Source organism: Anarhichas minor, unplaced genomic scaffold (genome assembly GCF_050575085.1).
Source record: "Anarhichas minor isolate MPS153535 unplaced genomic scaffold, ASM5057508v1 ptg000073l, whole genome shotgun sequence".
In the NCBI taxonomy this organism is placed as follows: Eukaryota; Metazoa; Chordata; class Actinopteri; order Perciformes; family Anarhichadidae; genus Anarhichas; species Anarhichas minor.
In genome coordinates, this window is record NW_027466519.1 from 234,236 (window position 1) to 252,131 (window position 17,896).

Below are 17,896 nucleotides of genomic sequence, written 5' to 3' on the forward strand. Positions count from 1 at the left end.
CAAGACATTTTTAGAGTACCGAACAGACAACCGAGGCGAGCAGCATAATATACTGGGCGTGCCCTTATCTGTCTGAGAACCACTGATAATGTGTCTTCTTGGACTGATGCTGTGTTTGCGAGTCTGTTCCTTCATGTGAAATTGTGAGAGTGAATGGTGGCAAGAGAGTCATTTGCAGGTCAAAGCTCATCCTATTTTTTTCCTAATCCTGATTTGTGAATCGCCTAACACTCGGTTAACATCTCACATACTGGGGTCAGTGTGGTATATACAGTGTTCGTGTATCAGTTGAAACCAGATAAATGTCAAGCTTTGATTTTTATGTGACAAGACTTTGGTATTGTTGAAAACGCAGTCAACTATTTGAAAATAGAAATTAGAAATAATTGTATCCCCATTCATTTGGGCTCTCTTGAATAGATCATTAGGGAAGTAACCTCGTCTGACCTGCAGCAGTGTCTTACATCACTATTTTTACAGTACGTCTTTTGCAATGTTCCCTAATAATGTGTTCCATGACATTATGAACGCTGTGTGAAATGTCAGCCTCCGGCTGTCATTCACACTGGGCCTAAGTTATTCTATTGCGTCGGCGTGTGCTACAAGACTATTCTCGGCTTAGAAGTAATCACAATCACCTTTTTATTGGCCATATTTTTGCACAGGCAAGGAATTTAACTCAGTTTTTTGCATAATCAGCAAGGCTATTTTGTTATTATACCTTATGTCATTTTGTATGTGGTTGGGGCAACTTTTTACTGCCACTGACGGTTATGTGGCACAATTATAATCATCTGACTGTACGTTTAAGTATGTGTAAGCTACACCCACAGTATTTTTAACCTTGTGAGCGCAAAGACAACTGCAGGTTTTCGTTTGCACAGATATGCTAGAGCTTTTCAATTCAAGCAATCAGCTGATGTAGCGTTCGGTTGCAGGCAAAACCTGCAAACTGGTGGGTTTTTAGTGTAGATCTTGGGCCTCGGTGGCGCCTACAAGAGAGGAACAGGCTATTGTTTGACAACCCTGTTCTTCCTCATTCCTCGATCTTCCGCGGGTCCCGTTCAGTTAACGGATGCGCATTCAAAGCACACGTTGTTGGCCGGGCGCGGAGTGATTAATGACAGTGCAGCGCAACCTTTTTCAGCCCCACGGATCCGCATCAGGCTCCTTGTCACTACCGGGTAGAAACCGATCTCGCTTTCTGTCGGCGAGAGCAGGCAAGGCCGCACCGCATTTCCTCTTCACCACAGCCGCAGACCCCGCCCCTACCGGATGGGATGTGTGCGGAATCACCACCACCCCCTGATTGGCCCAGGCACCTGTCCGTCAGCGCTTATTCCTGATGCACTGATGGGACGCTGACGGCGGTGGGCGGGCGCAGCTAAGAAAATTATAAGGTCATTTGAATTGCGCTTGCTAGCGAGCTTATCGGCTACAATGATCCCAGATATTATAGCAATAATTGTGACAATGAGCGGATGATGATCGCGGGGTCAAAGTCGACGCGCACAGTCAGGCGAATTTGACTCGCGACGCACGGGAGAGGAGCGGAGCGGCGGCAGCAGCTCATTGTGGTATTACAGCAGGAGGGGATCCCGGTGCGTGTGTGCCTGTCTCTTCGTGCGTTTCTGTGAGACTCTGTCAAGCGGCGAGGAGCGGACGGGGCGACCAGGCTAGCCTGTAAGCCGATCAGGGTCGAGATCGCACACTAACGGGTTTCACGTCTGGGATTTCTGCGCACCTACATGCTGTGACGGGGGGAACGAGGTGCAAGGTATGTAAGCAAAGATAAACCGATCACCCCAGCCACAGACCGAGCTGACCGTGCGCCCCCTCGATGTCCAACTTCAACGGATGGCTCTGGTTATTGTGTGCGCTAGGAGAAAGAGAGCGAGCTGTGACTATTGTCCTCTGTCAACCTTGTGGGCGATCGACCCACTCACGGGACTCGGGAGGTGGCGCGACACTTTAATATCGGGCAGCTCTCGGTCCATGAGAGGTCATTTATGTGAACGTGGACTGCATATTTTAGCATGCATCGTCTCCCTAAAAGAGGCTGCTCTCGCGCTTGTCCATCCGCCTCCGAGCTAAGCCGATGCGCGCAATATGGTGCGCATCCTGCTTCCCAGGCGCGCCTGTGCCCACGATAAACTACATCAGGTATATCACGATGAATATTGTTCAATAACTGTGCACGGCCCTGGCTCTGAACGCGCACATGGCATGGTTAGCGAGGCGTAGTCTAACCAACAGTGGGTTGAGCCTCGCTATCATTTCCCCCATCCACTACCGCAATATGATGCTACGCGCTTCTTGGATTTCCGGGTGTAGCGGCGGCGAATGATGAAGCTTTTTTTTTATTGATGAAGCTCTTAATTTATTAATAATTTTCCCTAAAATTGTAAAAAAAAAAAAAAAAAATGCCATCATGTTGATCCGTGGTACATTCAGAATAATAGTGTTGTAACACAGAGCGCTGGTCTATATTATAGCAGCAGGCATATTGAATCACTGTGATATAGCCATCATCATCATTACAGCCTCATGCAGGGAGACAGAGCAAATACATATCCAGTCAGCTTATTGGCTCGCGAGAAAGAGCTACAGGCCTTCAGCCATAAAACGGATATCTTTCAAATATGCTCAGTTGTTGTGAAATTACAATCCTGCAGTTTATTTTTTTTTTTCTCTATAGGCTAATGAATATATAACATGCAGCAGCCTATGTAAGCCTATCGTGTACTGCTTTAGGATCATCTTCCTAGCTATCAGGTGGCACTGAACACCAATGGCAACACACGCTGTCCTCTGCTGCTCTCAGCCGGCACTATAGACACTTTGTGTTGCGTTAGGACTTCCCCAAGGTCTCCGTAGCCTTGGGTTTTATTCAACTGCAAGAGAAAATACAACTCAGGGTCTTTCTCCGTTTTATTCTGCCCATGTGAGACAAAATGCATTTTGTTTTACATGTGTGTGAACACTTGCATGACAATATACAGTATAGTTACATATGGGTAACCCCTTCCTCATTTATTGCCAGCTCGCAGAGTCTGTTGATTAACTTGGGCACAGGATGTCTAACCAAAATCATAGATTACATTCTTGAAGTGGTTTCCTTAAATACTATCGGGGGAATGTTCAAAATCTGTGTTCTTTGCTTTCCTTAATCACATGTAACCTTTCTCCTACTGAACTGTTGCTGCGGTCTGCAGCCATTATCTGTGTGTGTGTGTGTATGTTTATACGTGCTTGTGCATTCTTTCAGGATGATGCGTCTAGCGTGTTCCACAGCCCTGCTGTTCGTGTTTAGGCTGCTGGTGGGCTTGCCTTGGTACCAGGTTCTCCCAGCCGTCCTGATCTTCTACCTGGGAAGCGGAGGATGGAGCTTCCTGCGGATTTTTGCCAAAACCATTGTCAGAGACTTACAGTAAGCATTGGGGATTCTGTGTATGTGTTGGCACGCTTCACGTGTTAATGAAACCTAGAACATTCATGTCATTTTAATGTTTTTGTCTTTCAAGCACGTTGTCTTACTATCTAAAGGGAGCCACAGCCAAAATATAGTGCAGTGTCGCTACACTACGTATCTGTAGTCCTATCGTTGTCTCAATGTACTGTTAAGAACAATTAGGTGAATCATGGCTTCTTTATAAAATGGGTTATTATTCCTACAGTGTTCATTCAAAAGACCGGAGGCTCTTCCTCCGCTGGCCTGCTTTTACAGCCAGTGTTGGCCACAAGCTGCATACTCCTGTTGTGCATGTTTCAGAACCTGACATGGCAGGTAGCCTGAACTGAAGGACAAAGGACAATAGAGAGGAATGGGAAAGTGCAGATATTTTAACTGTCTTGTCTAGAGCCAATATTTACATTTGGAGGTTACCATAGTAATTGGTTTGTGATTAACTTCCTCTTTCCTTCTATAGCTCCAGTCATGGTAAAACAGGAAATTGTAAAAGTGTTAATGACCTCTCCGTGACTTATAAGCCAAACTGACCAAACCAGAAGTAATCGGTGCTTCTGTGACCCACTGTGTACAAACAAATGGCCTCTGCTTTCTCATTGGTTAGAGAGTTAGAAATCACAGTTTCCAAGGCTGTATGTTAAAGGCATTTTGCTGAATTTTCAAAATAAGAGCTTGCCATAAGTATGTGTCCTCTTCTTTAGGCCTGTTACTAGCTTCAGCTACCTAGTTGTGTGCACTTGCTCATATGCAAACAACCCTCCCTCATTCTGAGTGCAGTTCTGATAGCGTTGTAATTATTTATATGTTGATAATGGCTGAAGCCCCAAGGTTAAAAATGGACCACATCTGAGCCTGGCAAAGCGTGCCCTGTCCCCAGTGACTCATATATTCCTATTTAGTAATGTACTGTGACAAGCCTTCGGTATTTCCTCCTTAAGAAGCAGTATTGTTCACACCTTAATGCCTTTGTAAGCTAACCCAACCTCCAGTATTCATATTTCTGTCCCTGCTAGTAGCCGTGATTGTCACCGGGTGGTTTAGTTGGTGCAAAGCCTCTGTTTACAATATGAAACGTATGAATGTAAATAAAGAAAGAAGAATTTAGCACAATTAAATGATATCAGATTTATTAAAGATCGAACTGAAAGTCACTTTTCCAACTACTGAAAAAAGTATCTTGAGAGAAAGATGATAATTTCAAAGTACAGCTCCTCTGTTGCAACAGAATACGCACCACACAGCTAAGGGTTCTAATGACTGAAGCATATAACAGATAAATCTGTCAGATAACAGATTATGGTTATCTGGACCAACATGAAGCCAATATCCCGTGTAATGATAAAAGATATCACCACCACAATGTAGCTGTGAGGTAGCTTGGCTCAGTGTATTTGTATGGTGTTTGTGTAATAATATAGTACTCTGGAGTATGCCTATTATCTGTGCCTTTGCACCATAAATGTAAATTATCAAGTGACGTCCTTCCATTTAGGCAGACTTTGCCCCGTGACCCACCCAGGTATCTCTGTCATAATGTTTTATGCCTTATGTTGTTACGTTTTGCACAGTAAGATGAACTTAGTTGGTCAACTACAGATGTAGATGAGCTATTTAATAAATATTTATCTTTGAAAATCAAATTACTATGAATGACATGACTAGTACTTTTCCAAATTTGGGCCCTTTAGCTACAAATTATGCACACCTTATATTAATGCTGACCATTATCCAAAGAATATCTTAAGTTTCTGGTTCAACTTCTTGCCATTCATGCATTTAGTGCGCAGAGGACGTGACACAAATCAACACCACAGACTGTGCCGCAAGAATTGTAACATTGTAACAGAATCATACCAGGAAGAGTTATTGTAAATTGTCTGTTTTCTCCATTTTAATAATATTTTCTCTTGCTCCTTCAGTGCGGCAGGTGTGCTATTGCAGGTGAAGATGAATGTCAGACGCCACCTCCGAGAGAAGAACACCATTCCCAAGATCTTTGCTGAAACGGTGGCCCGCCACGGGGACAAGACGGCACTGATCTTCGAGGGCACTGGGGAGAAGTGGACCTTCCGACAGTTGGATGAGTACTCCAACAGAGTGGCCAACCTGCTGCTGGAAAGGGGTTTCGAGGTAGGGCCTAACAAAACAAAAAAGCCCTGAAAGAATTGGGGGGGGAAAGATGACATGGCCCCTTTACGTTAAATATAAATAAACTTCAGTCAATCGGTTGATGACAATCGGTAAGACAACTCCCTCCTTTTGTTGTTTCTTTCTTCAGGACGGCGACGTGGTGGCTCTTTTCATGGAGAACAGATCCCAGTATGTGGGCCTCTGGCTCGGCATGGCCAAAATCGGCGTAGAGGCCGCTCTTATCAACTTCAATTTGAGACTAGAGGCCTTGGTCCACTGTGTCACCATCTCCAATGCCAAGGCGGTGGTGTTTGGCTCAGAGCTGAATGAAGGTAAGAGCTGGGAGGATTGAGGAGGGGGATGTGCAGAGTTAGCGATTAGAGAAACATCTGAAGGATATGTGGGGCAGATTTTGTTTGTTATAGTTGCAACATTGTCAAGTTTATGGCCAAAAGTCTGAAGATTGTCTCGGAGGGCTTTACGATCTGATTTCTGCTGATGAGTGCTGTTATGTTTCCTCTGTGATAAGAGAGGTGAGTGGTGCAGAGAGAGAGCAGAGGTCATAAAAGATAGATGGGTTTCAGAGGACGTGTCTCTTCAATATCAGCCAGTGGAGCTTCAAATGGCTGATGGAATGGAAAGAAGGGAGTTGGAGAAATGCCTCCATCATCAATCTGCCGGGTTCAAGGTCTGAGTTGGTCAGAAAGAGAGCTGATAAATGGTCTGTATGGAAAAACATCTGAAACGACAACGTAGCAGATGTAGATTCAATATTTAGCTTTACTGGATAATAATTACATACAGCATATACAAATATTTCATATAAAAATGTTTGTATAGCACTTCAAAGAAGCGAGTGGGAAGGATACCAAGAGGACAGTATGGCGGCATCGTATTGGTTATGGTGTTGGCCCAAATGATCAATTGAGACAGAATTAAATATATTTTGAGAGCAGGACAAATGACTGGGAGATTCAGGTGTTACAAGAGACAGTGAGGTAAAAGCATTTCTTATATATTAATGACTTTGTTGGAAAAGAAGGATAAAAGCTGCTTGCAAATCTCTTGTTGAGGGCTCAATGCCATTAGGTGGGGCATCTGTAGTGCAGCTAATAAATTCAAAGAGCACTCTGGTGTTATGCTGGTTTCTCTCAATGATCTCAGCAAATTAGTTACCGCGACCATTTTGAACTGCTGAATTGACTGTCGAGGTGAACGGTTAATTGCGTGGAACTTCCATTTCTGTACTGATTTTACGACAGATTCTCTTCGATGAACGGATATCCTCATTTGTCCATGGCTGAAAAGTCTCCTTTGGGCGTTCTTCTTTTAAAAGGTGCAATTCTATTAAGAATGGCTGAACAGGTGGTGTTAAAACCAAACCAATGATATCTCATTGGTGTCAATGGAAGAGCAGATCTGGAAATCAGAGGAGGCAAATTCTTGATAATTGGCAACGTATTGTCTGTGGATTTCCTGAAATATTTATTTTAGTCCCAATGGTTGGTGATCGGCACACTATCTGGCATAGTGACCTGGAGAGAAATATGTCAGTAAGATAAATTAGGATTTCCTCACAAGGCAGCTCAAACGTTCAGTATCTATATCCCTATGTTTTCCTTTTGGTACTGGTCTGGATCTTATATTTGTTGCATTGAATAATAAATAAACAAATTCGATTTAAGATTGAAATCAAACATTACATGATCAGATGTGTGTATTTTGGAGGTTTCTTTAAGTACAAACAGAACAAATTACTTGTTCTAATGTCTAATATACAAACCTGCGGTGTGTTATTATATTGCTTAGACTTGGGACACACTAACGATATGAAAGTGCAGCAGCTCAGTTGAATGGTCAAAAATAAATTAGGGTTCTATTTCAATCTCCTCATCACCCTCTTTTGGGTCCCTGCCCAATCTAAAAAAGCCCCGATCTCCACAGCTATAAAGAGTGAATGAGGTTTGAGCTGTTCATCCCGGGGTTGATGGAACAGTTTTGTGTTGGATCGTGGACTTGTCATGTGCTTTATACCTTTTTAAGTAATTGGGAATGCAGAGTCTTTGCTACAGAGCAGGACAAAGTCAAGCCAGTAGCATTAATACTGAGCCAGCATGACTTAAGGCTTTTAGATTCAGATACACTCTTTTTACAGGGGGAAGTATGAGAGCTGTTTGCTGCTCCCTTCTAACATATTGATACTCTCATGCCCTTTTGTCCCACTGCACCTTTCTCCTCTCCTTCACCTTCCACCTGACTCCCCAAGTTATTTCAACCTACTCTGTCCCCTGTTACTCTGCCATGTACCTCCTTTTTCGCCTTGTCTGCTGTGGTGCTTAAATGTTGTGCCACATGAAGTCCTCTTGTAATTTGGGACAGCGAAATGTATTAACACTACTTTAATGTGTTTCTGTTACCCTCACAGCGGTGTCTGAGGTCCACAGTTTAATGGGAAAAACGGTGCAGATGTTCTGTTCAGGAGACTGGGACCCCAAACAAGTCCCTCAGGGAACCGAGTGCCTAGAGCCCCTGCTGGATAACGCCCCGTCTCACCTGCCAAGCCGGCCGCAACGCTGCTTCACAGGTAAGGCCGTGAACAAATCTGGATCCGAGTTTACCAACAATGTTTATCGTTCCAAGAACAAACAAACAAAAATACATTTTACAGATGCTTTTGGGAGTCATTTTAGGTGATGTTTTCTGTGGTGTAATGACAATAATTTGGCAAAAAACAACAGATGTCCTGGTCATAAGTAATGATAATGTCAATCAAAAGTTCAGTACTTACTCTAACCAAAGTAATACAGACATTATGATCAACCAGAATTTGCCACTGTTTTTGCTGTTATAGTTATTTGGAATTACCGATGACTCATCACCAGAGACTATATTGGTTTCTTGTTTCTAAGGCAACTGCAGTGCATGGGTTAAAGGAGGACGAATTGAATCCAAGATATTAACAATCAAGTCATGTAAACCATACTTGTGTATCACACATTTGCCTCTGAGGGCTTTACAATCTCTAGGGCATACTGTACAATCTCTCTTGAAAGCTTCGGTTGACGTAAGGACAAACCTGCTCACTCACTCCTGCTCTTGAACACTATATCTAATCACTGACTGCTGCAGCAATAAAAACCTGTGACCTTTGCTCATGTTCGCACTTGGCAAGACTTGGCACCCACTCCGCTGATATACAAATGACAACAACTCAGTGAAGAGGTTTGAAATATGTATATGGATTAAGCTAGCACATAGCCGCCATAATCCAGATCTCTGGCTGTAACTCGGAGCTCAGACGTGTATTTCTTCTGTTTAGTGGTTTGAGTTTATTTAAAATCGGTTGTGAGCAGGAAAGCAAAATCCAAACACATGTGGTTCATGGCCAAGGAACCCTCAACTGAATCTAAAGCCAGTTTGTACACATCTGGATGTTGGAGTTTGGGTTTGGAGTGGATGGTGCTGTCTAAGCATTGACCACTTTGCCTACACATTGCACTATCCCAGAGGAAAAAAGGGACTTGTTGGTGTAATTTTACAATCGTTAGTAATGCATTCTGCTTTATTCTGCCTCTATGCATCAGTGTTGTAACCTATTCAAAATGAGCTTTCAATCAAAACTGTGAATAGGCCTGTAATTACGGATCGAAGCCAAGCATTTACACTCCTGCACAGAAGTGAGCATTCAGCAAAATGTATTTAAAAACAGAGTAACACATTTGAACATAACAGAGCTTTAATTTGTACGCCCCTGAGTGCATGACCGAACCAGTCGTAGAACATTGAGTTATTGACATTTAAGTTGTCTCACTCTCACCCTGCTCTCTTTTTTCAGATCGCCTGTTCTACATCTACACGTCGGGAACCACTGGGATGCCTAAAGCTGCTATCGTTGTGCACAGCAGGTAGGAAGGAGCCGTGCGGCTCACTAACAGGCACACAGGAATCCTGCAGCTGCTCTCTTCGTTGATCCGTGCCGCTTTCATGTGTAGTATAAATACTGTTGGAAGACAAATATATAAAACTCGTCGGTGTTGTTTTGACTTTCTTCTCGTGCCACACCCTGGTTTTCAGGTACTACCGCATGGCAGCCTTGGTATATTATGGCTTTAGGATGACTCCAGATGACGTGTTGTACGATTTCCTTCCTCTCTACCACTCCGCAGGTAAAACTATAAATGTGTGGGATTAAAGTTGATATTTTATACGTTAAAATCTGCAACTTTCTGTAACTTTCCCTCATGTTTCGTTGCGTCAGCTGAGTACCTTTATAATGTTCATCTTGGTGAACTTAGCTTGAAACAGCATCCAGCCTAAGATAGTGGATGAAGCCAATTGGAGTTGCTATTGTTGACCTGTGTTTTTGAATGAGTGTCTATTCTCGCACACACTTAGTCTCGGTGTTCTTGACTTCCTCCGCTTACAGAAAATGGGGTACAAGTTGCATGTTGTTGCTTTAAATGATGTCTTTGTATGTTTCCATGTTGAGGCTATCATGCTATGACCATGACGATATTTCATAATCTTTTTTTAACCACAGGTAACATTGTGGGAGTGGGCCAGTGTATAATACATGGCATGACTGTAGTCATCCGGAAGAAGTTCTCTGCCTCGCGTTTCTGGGACGACTGTGCCAAATACAACTGCACTGTAAGCAATAATGTCGATTACAAGTCACTGCCAAAGATTTGGTGGGCAGAGTAACACACCACAATCTCACAGTGTTACTCCAAAGATGTCTTACCTGTCACTTTCTTTAAAAAATAATCTCAAGATTTCATGTTCTTCCCCCAGTTAATCTCTCTGAATCCCTTTTTTCATTATTGTAAGCTTGGTGTTCAATCAATGATTAGTCTGTTCATATCTCTGCTCTGTCTGTTTCTCACTATCATCCTGCTCCATTCTCCTCCAGATTGTGCAGTACATTGGTGAGATCTGCCGATACCTGCTGAACCAGCCAGTTCGGGACACGGAGAAACAACATCGGGTGCGCATGGCACTGGGCAACGGCCTGCGCCAGTCCATCTGGGAGGAGTTCATGAACCGCTTCAACATCCCACAGATCGCAGAGTTCTACGGAGCCACAGAGTGCAACTGCAGCCTGGGCAACTTCGATAACAAGGTGGGAATGTGCAACGAAGTGGTAATGATGCTCTCGCCAAACAGGCTTTCGGTTGTTTTTTTTGTCAAGATTTGCTTTGTGTTGTGCGTTTTAGTTGGTAGTGTTGTGAAACACCCTCTTCTGAAATCCTTAAGACTACCACCACCCACTCACCTCAGAGAGTTTCACATTACGTTGCTTTTCTCTCTGACCCTTTTCATGTTAAAGCACACAGCATTGCAGTTTGGCTGGTTGGAACTGGTACGCCTTGTTCATATTTGTTTTGTCTGTGCTATAGATTGGTGCATGTGGCTTCAACAGTCGGATCCTGCCCTTCGTCTACCCCATCAGACTGGTGAGGGTTGATGAGGAGACCATGGAGCTCATTAGGGGACCTGATGGCGTCTGTATTCCTTGTAAACCTGGTAGGTTTAATCTATACACTTATTAAACATCAACTTTACACTTGGTAAGCTTAAAAGCACATACAGAGTGGGGGTGTTGAGCAGAAGAATACCTCAGGAAGCGCAGGTAAATAGGCGCACAACAAGGCTTCAACAAAGTCCATTGTGTAAGCGTTGTAGACATACAGTCACACACACTTAGTCCTTTCTGAAACCCCTGATGGAGCTCAAACAATCCACTTTATATGTGATTAGCCAAAATGATAGGCAGTTATGCATTCATACATTCTGCTGTTCTCTCTTATAGGTGAACCTGGGCAGCTAGTCGGCAGGATCATTCAGAATGACCCTCTTCGGAGGTTTGATGGCTATGTCAACCAATCGGCAACCAGCAAGAAGATATCTCAGAGTGTCTTCAAGAAGGGAGACAGTGCCTATCTCTCTGGTTAGAGTCACTCACACACACACACACACACACACACAAACATGCATATTGAGTTATTCATTGTACACCATGCTGACTCACTAAATGAATATGCTCTATCGGCTCCCCCCTTCTCTCACCAGGTGATGTGTTGATCATGGATGAGTGCGGCCACATGTTCTTCAAGGACCGTACAGGAGACACTTTCCGCTGGAAAGGAGAGAATGTCTCAACGACCGAGGTGGAGGGAACTCTCAGCAAGCTGCTAGACATGAAAGATGTAGTCGTCTATGGAGTGGAAGTGCCAGGTAAAATCTGTCAACACGCATGATTGAATATTTGTTTAATGGAATACTGAACAGATATATATAACAAGAACCATGCTGTGTGGAATACTATAGTAATCGCAGCTGCAGTATCTTGGCTTACTGATAATCTATTGTGACATAAAGTGAATTGTACCATTTTTAAATGTCATTACATATAAAGCAGAGCTGTCGTTGAGGCTCCGCAGAGAAGAATCACAGATGACACTTTCCTGTCTCCGTGATTACATTGAATATTAGATACACAAGTCGGACAGATCACAGCAGAAAACATATGAAATGCATGCTGCCACAACAGCAATAACACACAGACTAACTGTTCCAAGAGAACATTAGTCTGACCTTCAACCTCAGTGGGCCACAGAATTAGTCCTCTGACGTCCCCATTTCTGTGTGCACAGGAGCCGAGGGAAAGGCCGGCATGGCCGCCATCGCTGATCCGTTTCACTCTACTGACCTGGAGAAGTTTGTGAATGACATGGAGAAGGCTCTTCCTCCCTACGCCAGACCTGTATTCCTTCGATTCCTTCCGGAGGTCAACAAGACGGGTAGGATTTTCTTTTCACTGCCGTTTGTCCGCTTCTGAAAATCTTGATTTGAATTTGAACTTGATTGATTTGTACAGTTTTCATATTGTTGCTTGCCATTTGTAAACACAGCATTTAAAATGTGCCCCTCCTCTATGTAAGAAGCTGAAACCAGAAAATGTGTTTTGCTTGAAATATGACTTTCTGACAGTCAGATAAATGATTAATTGACTATCGTTACAGCTCTAAATTATACTGTGTGCTCTAAATATTACTCATTAAAAGTTAACATTTAATTGACTAGTAGTTTGTTTTTTATTTTTCTAAAAGCAGTAAGACAGTGAAGTAATTCTAAGGGTCTGTGTCTACATACTGTAGCGTCTGTTTCTGGCAGAAAAGCGCCAGCAAGGCACTGGGAGCGCTTTATCCCAGCGCTGTATGATGGACCAGCATCGCCGCTTTTTATTATCTAGTTGGACACTATTTATTTGTTTGACCTTGGTTTTCCACCATGAGCACCAACCGGTGGATGCTTGACCTCATACTGAGCCGTCAGCGCTCAATCTGACAGCTGTAAGGCAAGATGGACGTTCCGTTGGAGACAACGGCCATAAAAGCATACACTCACCAGCAGCAATCTTTATCTGCCCGACCGATCTGCTCCCACTAATGGGCTTTTCGGTCTGTGTTATGACAGTGTCTGTCTGACATATACAGCTCTAGATGGACAGGCACAGCCAAAACAAGCTTCTCCTTCATTTTCTACAGTGACGTAACCAGTGATTTTTGAACTCCCTCCTCATTTGGAACAATTGAAAAAAAGACGCTGGCACTCAGGCGAAGTGAAATACCTACATAATCTCTCTGTCTCTTTCTCAGGAACGTATAAGTTTCAGAAGATGGACTTGCGTCGGGACAGCTTTGACCCCAGCGCAGTGTCGGACAAACTTTACTTCCTGGATTCCAGAAGAGGGTCTTATGTGCAGCTGGACGACGAGCTTTACCGCGCCATCCTGTCAGGAAAACACAAATTGTGATGAGCAGGCTGACCACTACACATCTACACATGTACACGCACACATACAGCAAAGAAGACGATATTGCGTGACCAGAATAGCAGAATGCAGGACCATGTCCCCATAATAAAATACATATAAAGTGATAGCCATACACACTCCCTTGCACCCATACTCAAATGTTTTTTTTTTTAAATTTACAGCTACACACACATTGTATTCCCAAAACCTGTTCTTTAAAATCCCTAAAAGCAGACTTATGCACGCCACACAAACACACACACAGCACTCCATCCATCCCCAGCAACTCCTCTCGCTACCTCAGCAAACACAGAGAGAGGCACAAACTTAGTATTTGGTAACTTGAAACCACCGTTCATAGCCACACAATCCCTGCCCACACAGGCCTCAAGCAGCCACGCCAATCCACCCTGGTCCATCACACCATGTGTTGCTGGGGGGGACACACCTGGGAGGGATGTGTGGAGTAGTAGTTGCCTGGCATCCAGAATGCAAAAACTACTAACTACAGGTATCCACAGACTTAAAGGATGCTGAGAAGTAAAATGGAATCAGTACAAAAAGTGTGTGTGTGGGACAACAGAGGGACCTATGAGGACCTAAACTGTCCCTCTGTTTGTCAGCCAGATTGTTTCGTAAAAGACTGGAGGCTCTACCACCGACTTCACCTGCACAATCAGCAGTGACAAACCTGCATGACAACCACAGCTTTATGAGGTTAACTATATAATAATATTTCTTGCACCTGTCTGGTCTCCTTGTCTTCATTTGCACCACGCTCTACAGAGCTTGAGATGAAAATAAGCAAAGGACACCAAGGTTTTTGTTTGCTGTTTTTTTTAAAAAGGGAACACCGTGTAGATGATGGGGATTTCGGAAAGCCTTTGACATGTGACCCACGGTTGCAGATGTTAATTTAGACCAGTGGTTGAAGCTGAAAGATCTAAAGTGCAATAGGGCTCCAGCGTTTGCAGTGCAATAATCAGCCGCACCACATGAGCGCTGGTATAAAACAAAGATTTGTATTTAAATATGTCTGCATCACACCAAATATATTTAAGTTGTAGTGTTTGTTTACATATTTAAGATGATATGAAAGTTGTATTGCTTTGTGTTGTTCTCTTTTGTTATAGTGAAAATGGTTGTTTTTGCTTCACGTGTATCCAAATCCTTCAGTAACTCCTGGAGTCCTCAAAAACAAAGGGGCAAAATGCACAAAGTCAAGTGATCTGGCTGATTCAACCCTGGGCTAAATACACGGCGCTATTTCCATAAACAGGACTTATATACTGAGCTGACATGCAGTATGTTCGTGTGGCTGTATTGTGCAGGTTTTGTCTTATCATACGGTGTGTGTGAATTCTTCTAAAACGTATGAAGAAGACTTGACTGAAGATAAAGAAGCACCAAATCATCTGATCGACGAGGACTCGTGTTTTCAACAATATTCTGGTGCTAAGGAGGGATGTACTGCCAGATTCAAGAGAGCCCAAAGAGTCAAAGTCGGGAGCGGGGACATTGTCACGGCGTGGAAATGGAACGGAAGAAGAAGAAGAGGAAATGTGCTTTGTCATCGATGTTTTGTCCATTGTTTGCAGTAGCTGTCATCAGCGGTTGTAGTAGCATGAATGAGCATCATCGACCACGCAAGCAGAGCACTGTGCCTTACTGTGAGTTCACCTCCCAGATTCACAGGCCCTGGCCCACACATAGTATCTCATGTGCTTCCTCATGTTAGACTTAATCCATTCGGCTTCTGCCTACCATAATCTCCAACTTCCCTGTCACAGTAGCCTCGCAAAGCTGGCCTAAATCATGGGAGCTCATTTACTCTGAAGAGTCCGTGGCTGTCCAGCGACTGCTGCCGTCATCCTGCCGGGTGCAGGAAGAGGTTGTGTTGATGCGTCATTGGGCAAGAGTCCACGTTTTGCGAGGCTGCTGTCGTCGTAGCATCTTGTCTAGGACTTCTCCTTTGAGTCTCCTCTGGTCTTCGTCTAAACCCTAACCTTAATTTGTCTTCTAGACTTCTTATTTCTTTCTTATAGATATTGTTCACCCAACTTTCCATTTGCTCAGCATCTTTACGCCTTTATCATCGGTCTGCCAACTAGCCCAATCCTTTCGATTCATCTCAAACCTCTTCCCTCTTTCTCCTCCCTCTCTGTCCGTGGCCATCCGACCCTTCGAGCTGGCACCTGTGTTTGATCCTCGCTGTGTCCGTCAGGTACCGAGCCTCCACTCTCAGCCATGTCTGCTTCATCTCGCTGTGCTCGTGTTCAGACAATGGTAACAAAACGGTATTTGAATACACGTCAGATATTTCCTATTTGGAGCTCATTTAGTGTTTGATGGCGGTTTCTTTTTTGAGAACCTTCAAGAGGTCTGGTGACACAAAGCTCCAACTACACACTCAAAAACTGTTCTCGGATATATTTTGCCAATGTGTGTTGTGCGTGGTCTGCCATTACCCTGTGACTTTTAGTCATACTTTTTAAACTGGCCACATCCTAAGTCCTCCACAGTACAGCCAGGCTGGCCATTGCCAGCAGTGGTTGTGTAACTGGCTGTAGTGTCGAGGACGTATTGTTCTTCATGAGTTTTATTGCGCCAATGCTTTGGTTATTTTGTCTTCTGCAAACCGATTCTCGATATGTTTAAACGGCTTTTCCTTAGTTCGACCTTTGCACTGACTGACACAGGTGAGCTCGACAGCTGCGGTCTGCCGCAGTGATCGTCAAAGTCGCTCTCACCTATCATTTCCCCTGTTTGGGAGGAAAAGGCCAACAAAGCCGTTTGACAGACATCTAGATTCATCTCTGCTTCCTCTGTGGGTCAATGAGTCGCTCTTTCACTTTTATTTATTCTTTGATGATGAGTGGGAAATGTGCTCATGAATGTCTGAAAAAGCAAATGAGTGACCGATGATGATGTTGTGATGTAAAGGTTATGTATCTAAGGGAACACAGTTTGGCTGTTATGATGCTTGTGGCTGAGGGTTGTCAAGCCTGACTAGTCCCACAGCAGAGCGCTCTGAATAAGATGTTTCCACTTCTTCTTTTCTTTTCTTTCTTTTTTTATGAGTTTAAATTATTATTTTTTGAAGGAACTGTTAATTATACTTTGATTGTTTCACTGCTATATGTTTTTGCTTTTGTTTTCTTTGCGTGAAATCATAGCATTTGTGATTTTGATATATATATTGATATATATATAAAACGGGATTCATGCATGAGTGTAAGACAATCGAAGGGCAGTTGTGTTTTTCTAACTTTTTTTATAAAAGGCACTAGGAAACAGCCAGGGAGCAACCTTTTCTGGATCCAATTGGTGTGATAATAGATGATTTAAAAAGTCCACGGCAAACCAGATGAGTCGGCTGAAGGGAGTGAGGGCTCTGTGGTGCAGGGTGACACCTGTTTGACCAGACGGGTGCGCTGTGTCCTTTATCAGACAGAGAGAGCGAACGTTTCCATGCTGTCCTTTAATGAAAAGACCTCATGACTACAACTAAAACTACTGTAGATGGAAATGTGTTGGTGAAAATGAAACCACACATGATATATTTATAAACCACATTTGAAATAGATTTAAATGTGTTAATATGCCTGTTGATATTTTTATTATTATTATTATTGGTTGAAATCAATTGACCCTGTTTCTTTCATATATTATCATCTAAGAGACAAATTAGCCATTTCTTCTTGACCCTCTGCATATTTTGAATTCATTCCATGATACATTAAAACAATTTAAACCCAGCCCCCCAAATACACTGAGACTAAAAATGTTGTCGAGCCATGCTGATCGATGTGAATATCAGTTGACATTAAACCGTCACCAGTAGCTCATACTGAAATCAGTCAAGATATCTCTGATTGCACTGTTAAAAAAAAAAAAAAAAAAAAAAGGGACTGGTGATCTAAGAACAAGTCACCTCTATGGTCACAGTTGAGTTTGGCATGTGGAGATCATTACTCACCAGACCGTGATCCAGAAACCCCGGCTGTGTCTCTGGTCTCGCTGTCCCTCATGCCTCTGATCAACATTTTCTCACACTGCTTTTTGCACTTTTTGTTTGTCTGTTTTTTTTCCCCTGTCGTGGTCCTCAGGAACATCAAGCAATGCTAGAGAAGGAAACGAGTTTATACGCACCTGCCTATATGTGTGAAAGTTTTTTTTGTTTTTTTTAATTATTACTTTATTTTGTTGTCTCGTTGCACAGGCGGCAGCTCTCGCCTTGTGTGGAGTGTGTGTAGGGGAGGTGTGTGAGGTGTGCTGTGTATGTGTGTGTGAGACACACACACACACACACACTGATGTCCTCTTGTCCACTGAAGGCTCGCTGTATACATGCATTTCAAGAAAATGAGATAAAAGCAGTGCTGCAAATGGAAAATCATTATTAATAAAACCTATTTAAATTGTTGCACTTGGGCTCTGACTGTTGCTGTGATTGAGCAGATTTGATCAGGTTTCAT

The 17,896-nt window shown here is 43.3% G+C and overlaps 1 protein-coding gene across 1 annotated transcript; it reads left to right on the plus strand.

Annotated features, from left to right (window-relative positions):
- Positions 1 to 1,370: 1,370 nt before the first annotated feature.
- On the plus strand, positions 1,371 to 17,844 carry slc27a4 (solute carrier family 27 member 4). Its single transcript, XM_076079639.1, has 14 exons — positions 1,371 to 1,777; positions 3,269 to 3,430; positions 5,389 to 5,599; positions 5,748 to 5,931; positions 8,025 to 8,183; positions 9,435 to 9,504; positions 9,674 to 9,765; positions 10,140 to 10,249; positions 10,512 to 10,721; positions 10,999 to 11,125; positions 11,412 to 11,549; positions 11,672 to 11,836; positions 12,256 to 12,402; positions 13,261 to 17,844. The coding sequence occupies exons 2-14, from the start codon at positions 3,270 to 3,272 to the stop codon at positions 13,416 to 13,418; spliced, it is 1,932 nt and encodes a 643-aa protein (XP_075935754.1). The 5' UTR covers positions 1,371 to 1,777; position 3,269; the 3' UTR covers positions 13,419 to 17,844.
- The last annotated feature ends 52 nt before the right edge of the window (positions 17,845 to 17,896 follow it).